General features: G+C 39.0%; 2 protein-coding genes and 1 long non-coding RNA gene across 6 annotated transcripts in view; 1 reads left to right on the forward strand and 2 right to left on the reverse strand.

Annotated features, from left to right (window-relative positions):
• LOC26531121 (uncharacterized) overlaps positions 1-16684 on the reverse strand; it is a 191748-nt gene that overhangs the window by 107810 nt on the left and 67254 nt on the right. For all 4 annotated transcript variants that reach the window (XR_004303045.2, XR_004303044.2, XR_011417406.1 and 1 more), the window contains exon 4: positions 5869-5926. This is a non-coding gene — a long non-coding RNA (uncharacterized lncRNA). The remainder of the gene's footprint in view (positions 1-5868; positions 5927-16684) is intronic.
• Positions 8529-9761, reverse strand: LOC6634807 (uncharacterized). The gene is made up of 3 exons (XM_002057884.4): positions 9623-9761; positions 8835-9571; positions 8529-8778 (listed from the first exon to the last, which is right to left on the reverse strand). The coding sequence occupies exons 2-3, from the start codon at positions 9550-9552 to the stop codon at positions 8696-8698; spliced, it is 801 nt and encodes a 266-aa protein (XP_002057920.1). The 5' UTR covers positions 9553-9571; positions 9623-9761; the 3' UTR covers positions 8529-8695.
• Positions 13096-15415, forward strand: Tengl4 (Testis EndoG-Like 4). The gene is made up of 3 exons (XM_002057883.4): positions 13096-13403; positions 13479-13664; positions 14498-15415. The coding sequence occupies exons 1-3, from the start codon at positions 13236-13238 to the stop codon at positions 15287-15289; spliced, it is 1146 nt and encodes a 381-aa protein (XP_002057919.2). The 5' UTR covers positions 13096-13235; the 3' UTR covers positions 15290-15415.

Consider the following 16684-nt stretch of genomic DNA (forward strand, 5'->3'; position numbering starts at 1 on the left):
AGAGCGACTCCTAAGCGAACTGACCTATATACGAATATCTTTCGCTATGCTCTGCACTCGAGAGTTTCTGCCTAAATGGAGGCACCACATCAATAAACTATAGCTTGAAATGTTCTGCCCATGCTTGAACTTAACATATTTATGTTATTGGGATCAATGTTAACCTATCTATGTTAATATACGAGCATTTCTTCAATTCCTGCACTCAAATGAACTAAAGAGCTGCTCTATGCCAGCGCAGGCCTTACTCAATTACAGCTAAAAGTGATATATATATATATCAGATAAAAAATAAAGCTGACGCTGTAAGCTCTAATGTTAAGTAACAGCGCCACAGTTTTTAACAGCGCCTTAGCATAGCATCTATGTTAATGTACCCAAATCCCTATGCAATTGTGCTGTTATGTTCGCTATCAAATTGAATAGAAACGAGTTCTTTTGAGCAAAGCGCGACAAAATTGCGACAATCGTAACAACTAGAAGATAAACAGCTACTACTTCCTATATGCATATCAGCCCACAGATCACAGCTCTGTGGCAGGCCCAAGTTAGCTACCTCTCTCCCTCTCTCTCCGACCCGATGTGCTTCTCTCTTTGCCTGCTTTGATATCAGGGAAATCAGCATTTTGGCCAACTAACTCATTTAATGGCTACCGCTCGATATTTGAACAGCGAACGGACCAAGTGCGTTGGCAACCACAACTGCCCGCTGCCCACTGGCGCTGCCACGCCCACATTGGTGATATAAACATCCATGTCCCGAGGCGAAATGCCATCAAGGCCTAAACAAGTAGAGGAACACGCACAAATCCTAAAGTGAGTATTTAACCAACGCAACGTACGCTAATTTTAGAGCCAAGTTAAAGCTGAAGGCTGGCCGTAATTACTTCCTACCGTCCGGGACGTTTCTATAGAGGGCAGTAGAGGCAAAAAGAAGAAGAAAAAGAACAACAGCTCTGGCAAATCCCAAGCTTAGAAGGCGTCTCTCTAGCGTTTTTCAATTACATTGCGCTGGCCATTTTTATTTGAACAAACCACGAAAAAAAAAAGAACACATGCCAAACTCCATGCCGAACCCATTCCAATGCCATGGCAAGCCGGTCAGTGAGAGAGAGAGATGAAGAGGGTTGGGGAGTAAGAAAGAAAGAAAGAGAGAGAGAGAGAGAGAGAGAGGGGGGGCAGTGGTGCGAGCAATGTGGTGCGCGTGTTTGGTGGCGTTGCGTGTCTGTTGGCATGTGTCCACGCGAAATTGATATCGAACATAATTTTAGAAGCAAGCCACACACACACACACACAGATTTGGAGTTGGCTCATAGAGTTGTTGCCACAAAAAGGAAATGGCTGAAAAATGCTAACAAGATTTGCGCGTTCGTTCGGTGGGTCGTTCAATCGATCGCTGCTGCTGCTGCTGCTGCTGCTGCCGTTGCCTGCCGCCCAACTCTGCATGATGATGATGATGATGTCGGTGATGATGATGATGTTGTTGATGATGATGACAAGGCTGCAAGGTTACAAGTTTTTCCAGATCGGCACAGAGCCCCACTGACTGCTACAGCCACAAGTTGAAACATGAACACAATGCCAGACTTTGGCAACAACATGCAACATGCAACAAGTCGCATATTGGTTGCCTTGCTGCACGCTGCACGCTGCACACTGCGCACTGCTTGCCGGTGGTTGCGATTCGTGGCACAACATTAAACAGATCGTAAACACTTTAGCTTTATCTTTTTTTTTTTTTTTTTGCTTTTCCAGGCTGTTGTTGCACTCGCCGTTGCTGTTGTTGCTGCTGATAACGTGCCGCAGACAATTGAAATTGTTGCTGTTGTTGTTGTTATTGTCGTTGTTATAGATTTCGTTCATGTTCAAATCAATTTGATGTTTAAATTTGCACAACAAGCTTGCCAGACACCAGATAAATACGTGAACGAGTTGCCATTACCACATGCCAAGTGCGACCACTCGCTGTGGTATTTTTTCTCTGACGAGCTTGTCATTCCATTTATTTTAAGCACTTAATTCTATTCAAGAAAAGTTTAAATCAAGAGGCAAATTAGAAACAAGTCTAAGCCAAGGAAATAAATAAAGTTGAAACAATAACAAATACTTTCGGTTTTAATAACAACATTAAATTACAAAAATACCAAAAATACTGTTAATATTCTAAAAAATACTAAATGCGAATTACCCGGCACTAATCGCGCCTAGTGTTGTTTTCTTTTTATATTAAGCATCCATTTTCCACCTATTTCCCGCTGAAATAAATTAGAGGATAAACAAAAAAAACATTAATACAAGAGCTTCCGTGCATATTCCGAACATGGAAGTGGATTTCTCTCTTAAATCGTTGAAAAAAGGTCAATCAACAATTCACATCAAAAACAAATTTGAAAAGTTCACAGCACCTTTCAAGTAACTGTTCACAAAGTTCTTAAAAACTGAGTTCAAACACAAAAAAGTTCGCGTATATTCCGTGTATTTAAGGTGGATTTCGCAAAATCGCAAAAAGAGTTAATCCTTCTTTTCTTATGTTACTTGAAGCTTCGTACATGCATCCTTTTAGATCACTTCCCACTAAAGTGGGTGGATTTTTAGAAAAGAGTGGAATATATTAAAAAATGAATTTTCACAAAAAACTATGAAAATATGTTTTGGAACGATCGGCTTAAAAAAATATATATTTAGGAAGATATGTTTTAAGGAACTTCCAGCACAAAAAGTAAAATTTTATAGCTCTTACAGCCTGGTCAGTCCGGACAGATTAATATTTACATGGCATTTGTAGGGTATTCAAAAAAGGTTCAGTTTTTTGTAACACAAATGATCTATTACTTGGCATAGGTGCAAAATGTTGCACCTAACAAACGATCTTTGCTGATAGACAAAGCTCTGTTCTAAGCATACACAAGCCCCAGTAGCTGTTTGGTATGCTCCATTCATAATGTGTTCTACCCAAAGCTTGAAGCGAACAATAAAAATGCTGAAAGCAACTTTGAAGTACATGTTATGCATAGCAATTAAAGCAAATGTGAGTTTATATATACACACGATCGTCTATCGATTTATGGCATAAAGTGTGAATTACACAAAAGTCTCTGAACTGAACCAACAACACGTTGGCTGCAGTTGGTCCGGACTGCTCCTTGACTTTCGATCAAAAGCTGATGGATGGAAATTTGCATTTATCGATTGCCGTTAGCAGCACTTGGCGCAAAGCATATTTGATCTAGTTAGGTGTGCTTTACCATGAGTTACCCTGTAAAAGCGTATTAATAATTATGTAAATTTCAAAACAAAACAAAAGCATAGACAAAAGATAAATTCGTGAAATACGATTATATGCAGCAATCAACATTTTTAATAATTTTCAGACACTATGCGGACATTTCGGGAACAAACCCAAATTCAACTTTGTTCAAGCAATTTCTCATAGACTTGATCTATAACTGACATATTTGCATACAGAAAACAATTTTATGTATCTAACTTTTAGAAACACCAAAATATATATTTAAGAAACATGACTTTGTTATCAATTTTGATCGATTTTTGTGGAAAAGGTGAAGGTTAACAATAATGGCGGAGCTCTTCATGCTACGCAAGTACATATGAACTAAATGCAGTCGATAAAGGCTCCTACTGCCTGTTACATACGTTTGTGCAAAACCAATACACCCATTTTGGACATTTTTTATTTGCTTAGGGTATAAAAAGTATTACCTACTGTCAGCCATTCAAATTGAACGATTGCTAGAGAGTGTCGAACTGTCTCGCTTGCTCTCTCTCTCGCTCGCTCTCTTTTGCTGCTTCTTGCTCTCCCCCCCATTCTCTCGCTGTCTTTGATACCCATTAATTGCTTAGTTTTATGTATGGTTTTAGGACTTATCAATAGACTCTACAGCCAATAGGCTCGACAATTTGCGTGCGTGCAAATGGATTTTGATGCTTTTTTCGGATTCTCTTTCGGGGCGAAGGCTAATAGAAACATTTCGTTGTTGCAGTTGTTTTGCCGGTTCGGCAGCATTTTGACTAATTAACTGCAATGTTTAATGCGTTAGACCAACGTTCTTGTTGTTCTTGCTGTTGTTGTTGTTGGCCAAGACGTCACTGGAAACGAGTTTTAAGGCATTTGCCATTGGCTCGCATTTCCTGGCCAAGGCGACGACAATCATAATCGCCAGTGACAAATGCACAAGAAGATGCAAAGATCTATAACCGAGGGGCGGGGAGAGGCGGAGTTTGGCTGTTATTGAAAGGGTATTGGTATATGTCGTTTGGATGCCGCAACTGGTATTACTGGCATGCCATATTCACGCAACTGGCCAGCTCGCAACTTGGCCAAATGGTCAACTGTTGTGCTGCAGCTGTTTTGCCTGCTGCTTATTAGCGGCTGCATCTGCCTCTGCCTCTGCCGCTGCCTCTGCCGCTGCCTCTGCCACTGCCTCTGCCGCAGCCGCTGCCTCTGTCGCTGTGCCACAAGTCAAGACAAGTTCTGTCAGCCAGAGTTGGCCGTATATGATTCAGCATTCAAATGCCGCATGAATACCACTCACACAATTCACAACCAACCAAAATCCACACTCAATAAAGTTGTTTAATTTATTTGTGAAATTATCTCAACAAACAACAGAAACGCAGATGTCAAGCGTTTTAAATGGATTCTTACAGCTACATATATGACAGCTTTAGAATTTAGATCGAGTTGCAGCAAATCGTGAACAAATTGAAAATGCAAATGTTTCTGCTTATGGCAGCTATATATATTAAAGTTCGATGTTGACGATGCCAATATAAATGAAATTGATGTTCGCTTCGCTGAGAAGGAATTGTTTCATAGCATGTATATTCGACTAATTGTTTCTATTGGAGCCATATAATATATCGACTTTTGAAGATATATGAAGAGAATAGTTATGCAATCGAATTTATCTGTCTTATGATAATCCATCAATTCATCGGTTGATCAAGAATGAATATAGTCCTAATAGCTTCATGTCTTTATAAAAATACCCTAATAGGTTTACTCTATTTACACCCTATTAGTTGTATAAACTTATATGTAGACAACATTTTCGATCGAAAAGCGCAAAAAACTCGCATTTTGAATGTCAAAATCAAAATCTTTGCTTAAAAACGATAGAAATCACAGAAACCGCAATTGAATTTCTGTCAATGCATTGTGTTAAGCTTTAGAGGAATTTATTCTGAGATCTGTTAGAGTCTGGTCACCTGTTCCCAGCCTGCCCACCTGCTCAACTGTAGTAAATTGATTGCCAAGGGCGTAAAGCGAAAAAAAAAACGAAGAAAAAAAAACTGAAATAAATACAACAAATTGATTGTTTCAAGCAAGCGATATGCATATCTAAAAGCTGCTCAAGTTGTCTTGTCTTGTCACTTGACTCGGTTCAATTACGGGGCAAAAAGCGCAGAGCACACGGCATCTATCTACCGACACACGAAATCTAAAACACAAAACCGTCAGCAAACGGCAAAACGGTACAAATAATATTGAAAAAGATTTATTAAGTTCGCACATTCGAAAAGCACTTGCGGCTGACAATTAAAAAGCACTCGGCATCAAATTTAGACGATGACGGGACGGGGTATCTCCGTTGGCAATTGAGACGGGGCCCGAGGAGGGACACTCAAATCGAATCGAATCGAATCGAAATGATTTAATTCGATTCGACTAGACTTAACGATACTCTATAAAGCAAGCAAAGGGAAAAGTAAAATAAGTACAATAAGAAGTCCCAGCAGACATCCGTATGCCATGATTTTCATTGATTTTCACGCATCTTTAGAGTGTATATCCCAAACTTAACTTTAATTTTAGTTAGGTATAAGGTAAATAAGAATCTACATACCAAATTTGCTGGCTCTGGCGCTTCTATTCACCGAGTTCCGATAGGCGAGCGGATGGCACTAGAAAGAAAAAAGAAAAACAGTCAAGAATATTACAAATTATTAAGATATCTTTCACTGATTACAGCGGGTAGCTTGTAAAAGTTCTTGGTGATAACTGTTCAAAGCATTCGATACACGTACTTATTAAATGTAATCAATAAAAATGTATCGACTCCTCAAGTCTCATCGACTAGGAGAGAGCAATAATATGTATTGCAATATACGAATATAAAAACAATAACTTACAGACTTTTAAACTTAAAAGCATATCTAACGAATAGCTGAAGAATTTATTTGGAGCAGCATTCATTCAAGAATAGAGTTGAAAGGAGTGTTACATTGTTTCCAATTGGAAGTTACATATTTTTCAATCAAACTAACACTGGGAGCTCAGAAAAGTAGGCTTCGTAAGACGCCAAAATCGATCGATCTATGCTATTGATTATTAACGAATCCTAACAGTTAATAATAATGATAAAATATCTTAATTTTTATAGAAAGATGCGTTTAGCATATTGTTATTGACAAAAAGCTCTGAATAAATTGCTGTCAATAAATGTTATCGAGAGGTTCTTATATGAAAAACTGCCCATCATTTAAAAGTTCAAAACTTTTCTGTGAAGCTGACTGACTGGCAGCATATGCTCTCTATATACTCTTGCCTACAGGGTAGCACAGAGCTTAAGGCGCCACATATGAGATTTTGAGTGTATGTGTGTGGCAGTAAGGTGTGTGTGTGTGTGTGTGTGTGTGCGTGTGTTTGTAGCCATGCTATATGCTGCGTTGTTGTTTGATACGCCTGTGCAAAGCATTTGCGATGCCAGGTTGTTCGGGTTGTTTGGGTTGTTCGAGTTGTTCGAGCATTTGTTGTTGCTGTTGTTGTGTTTGTGTTTGTTGTTGGTTTTGTCTGTGCCTTGATTACTTGTTCGCCTGCGTTCGTTTAATGGCGGCAACAAATTGTCTGCTTAATTGTGAGAAACCCAACAACAGCAACAACTGAAATTGAATCCGAAACTGAATCCCAATCGCATTCATTGTATCTGAATGTGGCCAAATGTATCTGAAACTGAGTGTGTGCTCCGGCACAAGCGCAGTTCTAAATTGAAGCAAGAATGGAGGAATAGTTCTGCAGAGTGTCGCACAATCAATACCCTGGCAGACCTGATGATATGTCAGCTATAAGATAAGGTAAACTGATCTTAGGCAACATAACTTTCTTCAGCCACAGGCAAGAGAATGTTCTAATCAAATTAACCAGAGATTTATCTAACTATTACATTAAATATTGACATATAAACTATTTTAGGACACCATCGGAATTATCTATGAAGCAGCTGTAGCTGATCAACTGATCAACTCTGATCAACCTTTGACTCAGCCCATCACGTAGGCCGAGTACCCTTTGTAAGTGTATACGAAAATTAAATAAAATGCGCAGGCAGCTAGCTGCCTTTGTTATATGTACTCGCATTATCATTATATGGTATGGCATGATTGTTATTATTATTATTTTCTGTTGATTATTGTATTGTGTTTTTCTTAAATGTATTTTGCATTAAACATTCATTAAATTGTATTTGGGTATTGTGTGTGGGTTGTCGCACGTTAAACGCTGCGCCATGTGTGAAATTGTTATAAGCGTTTAATTAAAACAAGATTAACAACTTGAAACAAAACAAATGCTGGTTTCGTTCGAATCGCTATTCAAATCGCACTCGTGAACACTATCGAATGCACTCGATATTTAGTTCTTGACATGGTTCAAACGGTTAATAGAAAGTGGCAATCAGAGCGAGTGCTCTGTGTCGTTACAGATGCAGATACAATTGTTAGCAGCGGCAACAGTTGCTGCCGCAACAACAATCAGATCAGGCAATTGTCAACAGCAACACATGCAACAAAAAGAATTAACAATTTTGGCCACAAAATGTTGCACAAATTAAAATTGAACACAATAATCAGCGCGACATGCTGCTGCTGCAATTGCTGCTGATGTTGCCTGTTGCCTGTCGTCAGCGTTGTCTCTGCTCATCGTCTGCGCTCTGAGCTGCAGCAGCGGCTACAGCAACAACAACAACAACAACAGCAGCAGCAACAACAACCAGCAACCGCCTGTTGCACATGGCCAGAGAAAATGACTTTATTATAGGTTTTTAAATTTATAAACGCAACATTTACCATGCTAAACACTCCAAATTCCAGCTGGCCCGCCTGCCACAGCAGCAACAGCAGCAACAACAGCATCAATTATGAAATTTTTTGCATTTCTTTACGTTGCTGCCACATGTGGCATGTGTATGTGTGGCAAACAAATGGACAAGCCATTTTTGAAGCCTTACGAAGCAAATGCTTTTAAATCAATTTCTAATCCAACAGAACGAAAGAAAGGCCCTGCGCAAAATTAATAATATGATTCTCTATAATTTTGACGTAAGCTGTAAATAATTAAAGTATAAATATTTGTTTGGGTCCGTGGATTATTAAAAGCAAAATCAAAAACCGACATAAACAACAACCGACGAACTTTGTTAAATTGAATTCAATTATATAGAATACAAATCTCTTATGATTGCTCTTTCTTTTCAACTATGTAGCTTCTCGAAGATCATTTTCTAATTGATTGACTCTCATCCACACACTATTTATTGGACACAGTTTCCGCTTGACATTTGACAAAACACACACACACAATTATTGGAGAAATTGATAAATATTTGACGGCCAGGGGTATTATATAGATATATACATGATATACATATATACATATATAACTTTAAAATTTTGCAGCTAAGAATCTTGTGAGTCGGATGGAGTGTTGGGTGGTGTTGGTGGATCTGTCAGATCATCCAAATTTTCATCATGGTCATCCTCTGGAATTGCGGCGCAATTAGTTGATGCGAACACGGAGCAAATTGCTGGCACTCACCCGGCGCATTCTCAGCACTATCCGGCCGAGCTGGGGCCTTGAGCGGAGGCCATCGGATAACGATATTGACAATATCGGCCAGGTGCTGGCGATTGCAAGTCGGATTCTTTTCGCACTGCGCTAAAAAGTGCTTGATGAAACGCATGCTCTGCCTTGTGGTGGGCAAACGTTTCGGTTTCTGATTGCGACGTGCTCCACGTTTCTTCTTTGGCACAGCAACAATCGCTGCCGCCGCTGCTGCTGCTGCTGCTACTGCTGGTGCTGGCTGGAGGATTTTAGCCGAGTGGCTACCGGACTCGCTCCGTATCTCAGTCACGCCGTCCATTGGCTGGCCGGCAGCAGGATTCCTGTTAGCCCTATTTCTGGCCTGCCTTCTGGTTCTTGGGGCCATCTCGTTCGGCAGCGGCTGAGCCATGCCCATGTCCGCATTCGCATTTGGATACGAATTTAGATTTGAATTGCGATCCTGTGCCAGGCTCTCGGCAGCTGAAAATCTATCAGCTGGAGCGCCATTCACCAGACGCTCAGTTATCAGCGCCATTTGCTGTGGGCCAATGTGAGTGATGCGACGAACTGGCCGCCTTTTGATCATTTGGCTATTCACAGCAAAATTCGAACTGGGCGCATTGTTGCTGCCGCCAGCGTTGCCATCATTAGCAGCGTTGCCAGAATCACGACTCGGCCCCTTGTTGATTTCTCGGCCGCTGCGCAATTTCATAACTTCTTTTGTTCACTTCCTAAGCAGGAATATCTTTAACTATCCGTTTTATTATCTCTTCCGTACTTACCCCACAAATATAAAAATATATTCATTAATTGCTTAACAATAATCTATATTTGAAGAGAGTGTGCTATCAAAATGGTGTTTACTGTTTGGGTACGTTGTGTGTACTGAACAAAGTTGTGGGTTTTAGCAGCTGAGCGAATTTTCCTGCCTGCAATGCCAACTTTGATGACAAAAAGAAAACGGTCGAACACTTTTTGTTTGTTCTCCCAACACAATATACACATGTCAGGCTACATTAAGCATACCAACTCCTGTTTCAGTATTGTCCACAGAGTCTCTTATCAATAAATGCATAATCTAAGCTCACACAATCCCAAGGAAAACAAAGTTTTATGGAGCTTGTGCGATAAAAAAGGCAGTTGAAAAAGAGGAAATACATATGAAGGCAGAAAAATGAAATTGATATGATATATAGAATTTATTTAGATAATTGGCATAAAATACAACAATTCCAAAGATTTTTAGAATCGAAGTGGAAAATAAAATGAATAATTTTATTCCAATTTAAAGTTGAGTAAATATTCAATTAAAATGAAATAGCAATAAAATTGTATTTATTTACTTCCATCATTCATTTCACCAATGAAAATAACGGACACATAAGAAAATTAATTTAATTGAAATAGACAATTAAATTAATGTAAGCTATTTAACTATATATTTTCGATACAAAATTAATTTATTTATCATTTATATTATATTTAGTTACTCTTCAAATTTAATTGTGCAGCCCGCGCAATCAGATTTGTTTAATTTAATTTGATAAAAAGTATTAACCCCTCAATACCGCCCAATAAAGTATATTTTTTATGCACTTCGAACCACTAAATCCAACCAACAATCGCTTATAATTCACGACTAGTTCAAGCCGGCATTCGTTTGAACAATACACTGTGCTTCGACTTAGACTGGATTGAGTAGAGAGCTCATAGGAAAATCTATCCGGTTGAATTTTGTGTGAAGCACACTTTACTACATTACAACTATTCATACGCTAATCAGCTGGTTGGTAGCTTTCGTAAGCCAATTGTTCAGCTCATTTGAGCTTTGTGGAGGCGTTTGTTCAATTGAACAAAGCAGCGTTTAGAGCTCTTCCAGCTTACGGCCCACTGCCAGCACACCAGATGCCACCCAGGTGGCTGGGCATTAATCTCGGCCATATTCAATCCTTGGGCGTGATAATTTAGAGCCAAATCACAAAATGCTGAAGCCTACACAATATGCAATTCGGAACTTGGGCGTGGGCACATTTTTGTATCTTCTGTTTTTTTTCTTATGTTTGTTCTTTAGAATCTTTTCACAAGTTCCGATGCCCAATTGATCGCTGCAACTGGGGCTAAGCTTGTGCGGCATGCACATAATTTGTAGCCTTAACTCATTATAAAAACGGAATACAGGGTGTGGGCTAGCGGTTGGGTCAAAAACTGTATACTGTGTTTGAAAGTTCGGAAGTCAAATGAGTTTTGCCACTTGTTGTCAGCTATTTTATGAGTTGTCAGCGGACGGGGGAGGGGGGCAGCCTACCTCGTTATACACATAAGTATATAAATATGGTTTTCATTCTTTCGATCTGTGGATGTGCCATCAGTTCGCATCATAGTTCATAAGCTTGTTTCTTTATCGGAAACAAAACAACGTCACAAAATGCTTTGAAGACTGCTTACAGCTGGTTTGGTTCGGTTTGCTTACAAGCGCTTTGCTCAGTCGCTTTGTTCGTGTTTTATAAACTCTTTAGCTTATTTTTTGTGGGCTCTCTTTTTTTTTTATTTTGTCACTGACTGCGACTGCTGCTTCCGCCTAATTCCGCTGTGGCTAACCACATTTGTGGCTATTTTCACAAAAGCACGCATTAAACAAATTTTCATGATTCCTCTAAACAAAGTTTTAATACTCTTTCAATTTCAATTTTACTCCCAAGTGCTGCTAAAGTTAATCAAATTACCCCGAGAAATTGAAAGTCTTCAGTTCTCTATCCAATCCTTTGACATATTCTTTTAACCTCACAACAAGCTGACTCCTAATATGCATATTTCTTTTTCATATTAAATTGTTTTATTTCTTGACTAAATTGTTCATGGCATCAATTTCACGATCAAAGGTTAAGCAATCACTGCAGCGCTGCCACCTAGTTCTGCATCGGCATATGGCCACACCTAAACTAAAAATGCTCGTCTGCGACAGCATCATTTGAATTTGTCAACTGTGCGAATTAGTGCTCCGAGTCTTTAATTACATGTCGATCAACTTTAAAACTATAAAAGATAATTCCAGTGTTGCCACCTGGCACTGTATTGCTAATATGGCAACACTAAACATAATATAGTTGATATTTCACTGCTTTGTAAAAATTAAAAGATATTTTTGAAGTTTTAAATTTCTTAAGTCAAGTGCAAAAAACTTTACTGGAAGATAAAATTGCCGTAATGTATTTACTTTTAGGGCTGCCAGACTCTTTACAGATAGCCTAGTGTCAACTGTTTGTGAGGCTTATCTGAATATTGCCAGATTTCTTACAGTTAATAAAAGCGTTGCTATTAGTATTCATAGCGTTTAAATTGTGAACTTAAAGACGCAGCGTTGCCACCTTACGCACAATTTTTACATAACCTTAACAAAAGCTCAGGGCTTAACAAGAGCTCAAGCCTTAAGAAGAGCTCAAGCTACAAAATGCAAAGAAATTCTGTACGACTCGACTGCCAGATAATGTATTTAAGGCATTTTAAAGTTGGGCACATTAACTTTATATCGCAATTGTTGCTCAAGTTTATTTTTTTTGTTTTGCCGGTCGACTTCGAGTTAGCTCTCTTTGCACAGACCCCAAGTAAATTTATGCGAAATTCTCGTGCTTCTCATGGTTGATGGCGATTGTTGTTGCTGTTGTTGTTGTTGTTTTTATAGTAGTTATATTTGTTGCAGCCGCATATTAATAAATGTATGCACAACTATATACATATGCATTAGTATGAGTAAATGGCCAGCTAGTTCATCGTCGGCTGCGATAGTTAATGTTTTATTAGAGCTTGCGTGCCAGGGTTGTGGCTCTGCCAATTTGGGTGAGGGTCAATGGGGAAGGCTCCGCTGCCAATGCCTTTGACTTGGCCAAAGGGGCGGTGATTTGTTGTTAAGCGCACGTAAAGTCTTTCGAGTCAGTGCATAATCAGAACTCAAAACGCATTACAAAACTACAAAAATAAAGGGTTATTAGCGAAAATTCCAGACATTTAGCAATCAATTTCTAAGAGTTGTTAAGCCAATGAAAGTGTTTGCTTATAACTTGAAATAATATTTAAGTTTTCAACGTTTGGCAAAACTCACACACGAATTTTGCCAATTGTAGCTTATGCGATTGTCGACTTTCAAAAGAACACAGATGATATACTTAAGTAATTTTTAGTTATATATATATATCAAACATTTGTTTTAGCCTTCAGTTAGGCGTACAAAAATGTCAAAATTGATAAAAACTACGTAATTGCTGAGGGCGTTCGACCGGACCGTTTCAGAGAGTAGTTCAAAATTTTAGCGTCAGAAGCGTACCAGCAGCGTGTGGCACTGAGCCAATTGACAGTATTTGTAATAGATCTACATTCTATATGTAGATATTGTTGTGATAAATGGTAATGGTGCCCTTAACACTGCCCTTATCATTGGCCGTTATCACGGGTTTATTGGGCTTTGTTGTGGGCGCACTAATTCAACAGGATGCATCGTATCGGAACCTACAAACGACTATGGCCAGCGATCCATATATCTTTCAACGTCGCCAGCAGATCTACGAGGCGGTGAGTCGCACCTTTCTCAAGCCAATCAAATCGATATATACATATATATACATATATATATATATATATATATAGTTGAGGCTGGTGGTGCAACCGCGTCAATCTTTTTACAACGATTCAGGCGAACATGGGCGCGACCTGCGTAACGAGGATAACGACAATCCGGGCGGTGATCACACGAGTCCGCCACCGGAACTGGAGGACACGGATTCCGTTTTTGCCAACTATGTGAAATGGTTTCAATCAAACATGCACACTGTGGTAAGCTTTTAACAGGTCTAGAAAGCTCGAGAACTTTTTTACAACCCATTTGCAAAAGAAAATTATATATTAACAATATATATATGTATATATATATATATACATATATATATATATATATATATATATATAGGTAGTTTATAAGATTATCTAATCATAAATGAATACTTCACAAAAAGAGAAAAGAGCTGACACGTTTGGATAAAGTTTAGTTAACTTTATAAGTACTTATCGACCGATAGACGTCAGAGCATAAATCTAGCATCAAATGTGTTGAAATTCCAAGGCCCAAAATTTGTCATATACAACATTCTACATCGTGGAAAGATATCAAATAGTTTAATTTTCGGCATACGAGAGTCTGCAGACCAAATTTGCTGGCTCTAGCCTCAAGGCTCTAGGGTATGCTCAAAATACAAAATTTCGATAACGATAACTTATCGATTTTATTTTACTCTGCTCTCCAAGCTGAGCCTCCCAAGCCAGATCAACTTGCCTATTGATGCTAATCCAAAAATGGGCTTCTGAAAAGCCTGTTGCTAAATCTCTAAAGGCATTAAACCCTTTTTAGGCATTGTCAATGGTATAAGTTTATACTAGAACATCATTCAAATCGGATTGTTTAAAGACAGCATGCAAGCAACAATTTCACAAAAGGTTTTGACGGTTGAGAGCATAGTTATCGACTCTGGCATGGTTTAAGCTCAATAAAAAATAAAATAAATATATCAAAAAAAGAGAGCAGCAGTTTGCTGCTAACTATAAAACTATACACAATTCCCAGGCCGTTTCAGTACCAGTTGCAATAAGTCTCAGAAAATCTCCCATTTTAGACCATGTTCTTCACCTTCTCATTGGGCGTTGAGCCGCTGCCAGAGCCGGAGCCGGCCCATGTGGCAACGCTGATGAAGTACGGCTTTCCCGGCCTGGACGATATACATGTCTATCGTAATTTTGTACTATCTTATGATAGACGCAATCGGATTGCGCACTGGGTGTGCGAGCATTTGGAGAGCGCTTGTTTGATCGGCACGGAATCGACAATTGTGCAGAAGCCCGCAGAGTATTTGGTAGATTCAAGCATTCCGCTCATATTCCGTGCAAATCAACGGGATTACCGTAACACAGATTGGGTGGGCGGTCATATGGCATCGCCGCACAACTATCGCTGCGATCCGCTCAAGTATTGCGAAACATTCATAATGCCAAACATAGCGCCCGTCAGTCGTGGCCTCAAATCAAGGGTATGGACACGCCTCGAAGCCTATGTCCGCGAGTTGGCAATCAAATGCGGTTCGGTTTACGTTTACACGGGACCGCTGTTCATGCCGCAACGCATCACATTCCGTAACTGGGCGATTCGACATCAGGTAATTGGCATGAACACGGTGGCGGTGCCCACCCATTTCTTTAAGGTGATCATTGCCGAGTGCAAGGAACACGAAGATCTGCCCTATATGGAGGGCTATGTTGTGCCCAATACCGAAGTCGAAAACAATCTGGAGCTAAGCGCATTCATGTCCAATATCCGCGACATCGAGCACTTTGCCGGACTCAAGTTCTACGATGGCGAAAGACGACCGCAACTGCATCACAATATACAAACAGTTGATTCAACTCTATGAACCAAGCGATTCTAGTGCATACAGTCGCCGCCAATGGACAAGGGGGTTTATTGGTGACTGCCAGACTTACGATTTGAAGTGATTAATAAAAATCGAATATTAAGACATTCTAAAATCTCTAGTAAACTGTTCGACTCTTTGCAGTTATGCATTTCAGCCTTGCCAGACTGTTACAAAGTAATAAATTAATCAAACAATTATCTTTTAATTGACGTAATCCTAAGAAGTTTTATTGATTTGTAACATACATTCGCTCGGAAAAAGTTTATTAAACTTACTCAAGTTGCCAGACTATTCACAACTAAATTAAGCGTTATAATAAGTACATATGTATGTTGCGTACTTCATTAAAGAGTTGATTATTTACTTTAATGTAGACCATTTATTTGAATTGTTAAAGCATTTCGGTTCAAGTGGATTTCCGTTTAGGGTTAACCGACTGTTCGAAGATCTCTAACTATTAATCAGCTATCACATGTAAAAGTTGCCAGATCGCTCACAGTTAATAAAAGCTTTGCCATTGATATTCATCACAAACTCTCCTGCTTAAAGTTGTTAACTTAACGACGTGGCGTTGCCACCCTACATGTGTTGCTTACTCAGTAATAGGTATGCTTATTAACATTAACGATTAATATTATTGGTCATTTGTTTATTTTCTTACAGTATTTTGGCTCAAGTGAATTTACTTTTAGGGTAGCCAGACAGTTTCTTAGTGATTCTTAACTATTTGTTAACTATATAGACGGACATGTAAAAGTTGCCAGACTGTTCACGGTTTATCAATGCTATTAACAATCAAAACAAACTTTCTTGTTTAAAATGATTGCTTAGAATATTATCTGGTCGAGTATTATCTGTGCCAGAGTATATTTTTTTTGTACAAAGCTCAACACTTTTCAAAATAACACCCACAACCATTTGATTCAGCTTAAATGTTGCCACATCGTCTGAACCTTCAATTCATTTTGTTCTAAATGATTTTCGATCATTTGTCTCTTCAATAAGATTTCTTAATTTAGTTGTGCCCGAGATATATCAGCTTAATTAATGGCTCTTGCGCACTTTTCACTTCCTATGCCAAGACTAAGACTTTAAGATCTCTTAAGATTGTCTGTGCTATCAGTTGCTAAGCTTAAATATTGTTGTTGTTGTTTCTTATGCTTTGATCTTTGATTTGATTTCTGTTTTCTTGGGAAGAATCTGTCAGATTGTAAAAGTCGCAACTTATCGTTCAGGATCTTACTACGTAACCGCCCAGAACTCTGTCTCATCCCCCCCCTCTCTCACTATCTCTCTCACTCTCTCTCTCTCTCACTCTCTCTCTCTCTCTCTCACTCGCTCTCGTTAACATTGTGCCTTGCTTTAGCCAAAATCATTGCATGTTTAATTTTC

Source organism: Drosophila virilis, chromosome X (assembly GCF_030788295.1).
Source record: "Drosophila virilis strain 15010-1051.87 chromosome X, Dvir_AGI_RSII-ME, whole genome shotgun sequence".
NCBI classification, from domain to species: Eukaryota; Metazoa; Arthropoda; class Insecta; order Diptera; family Drosophilidae; genus Drosophila; species Drosophila virilis.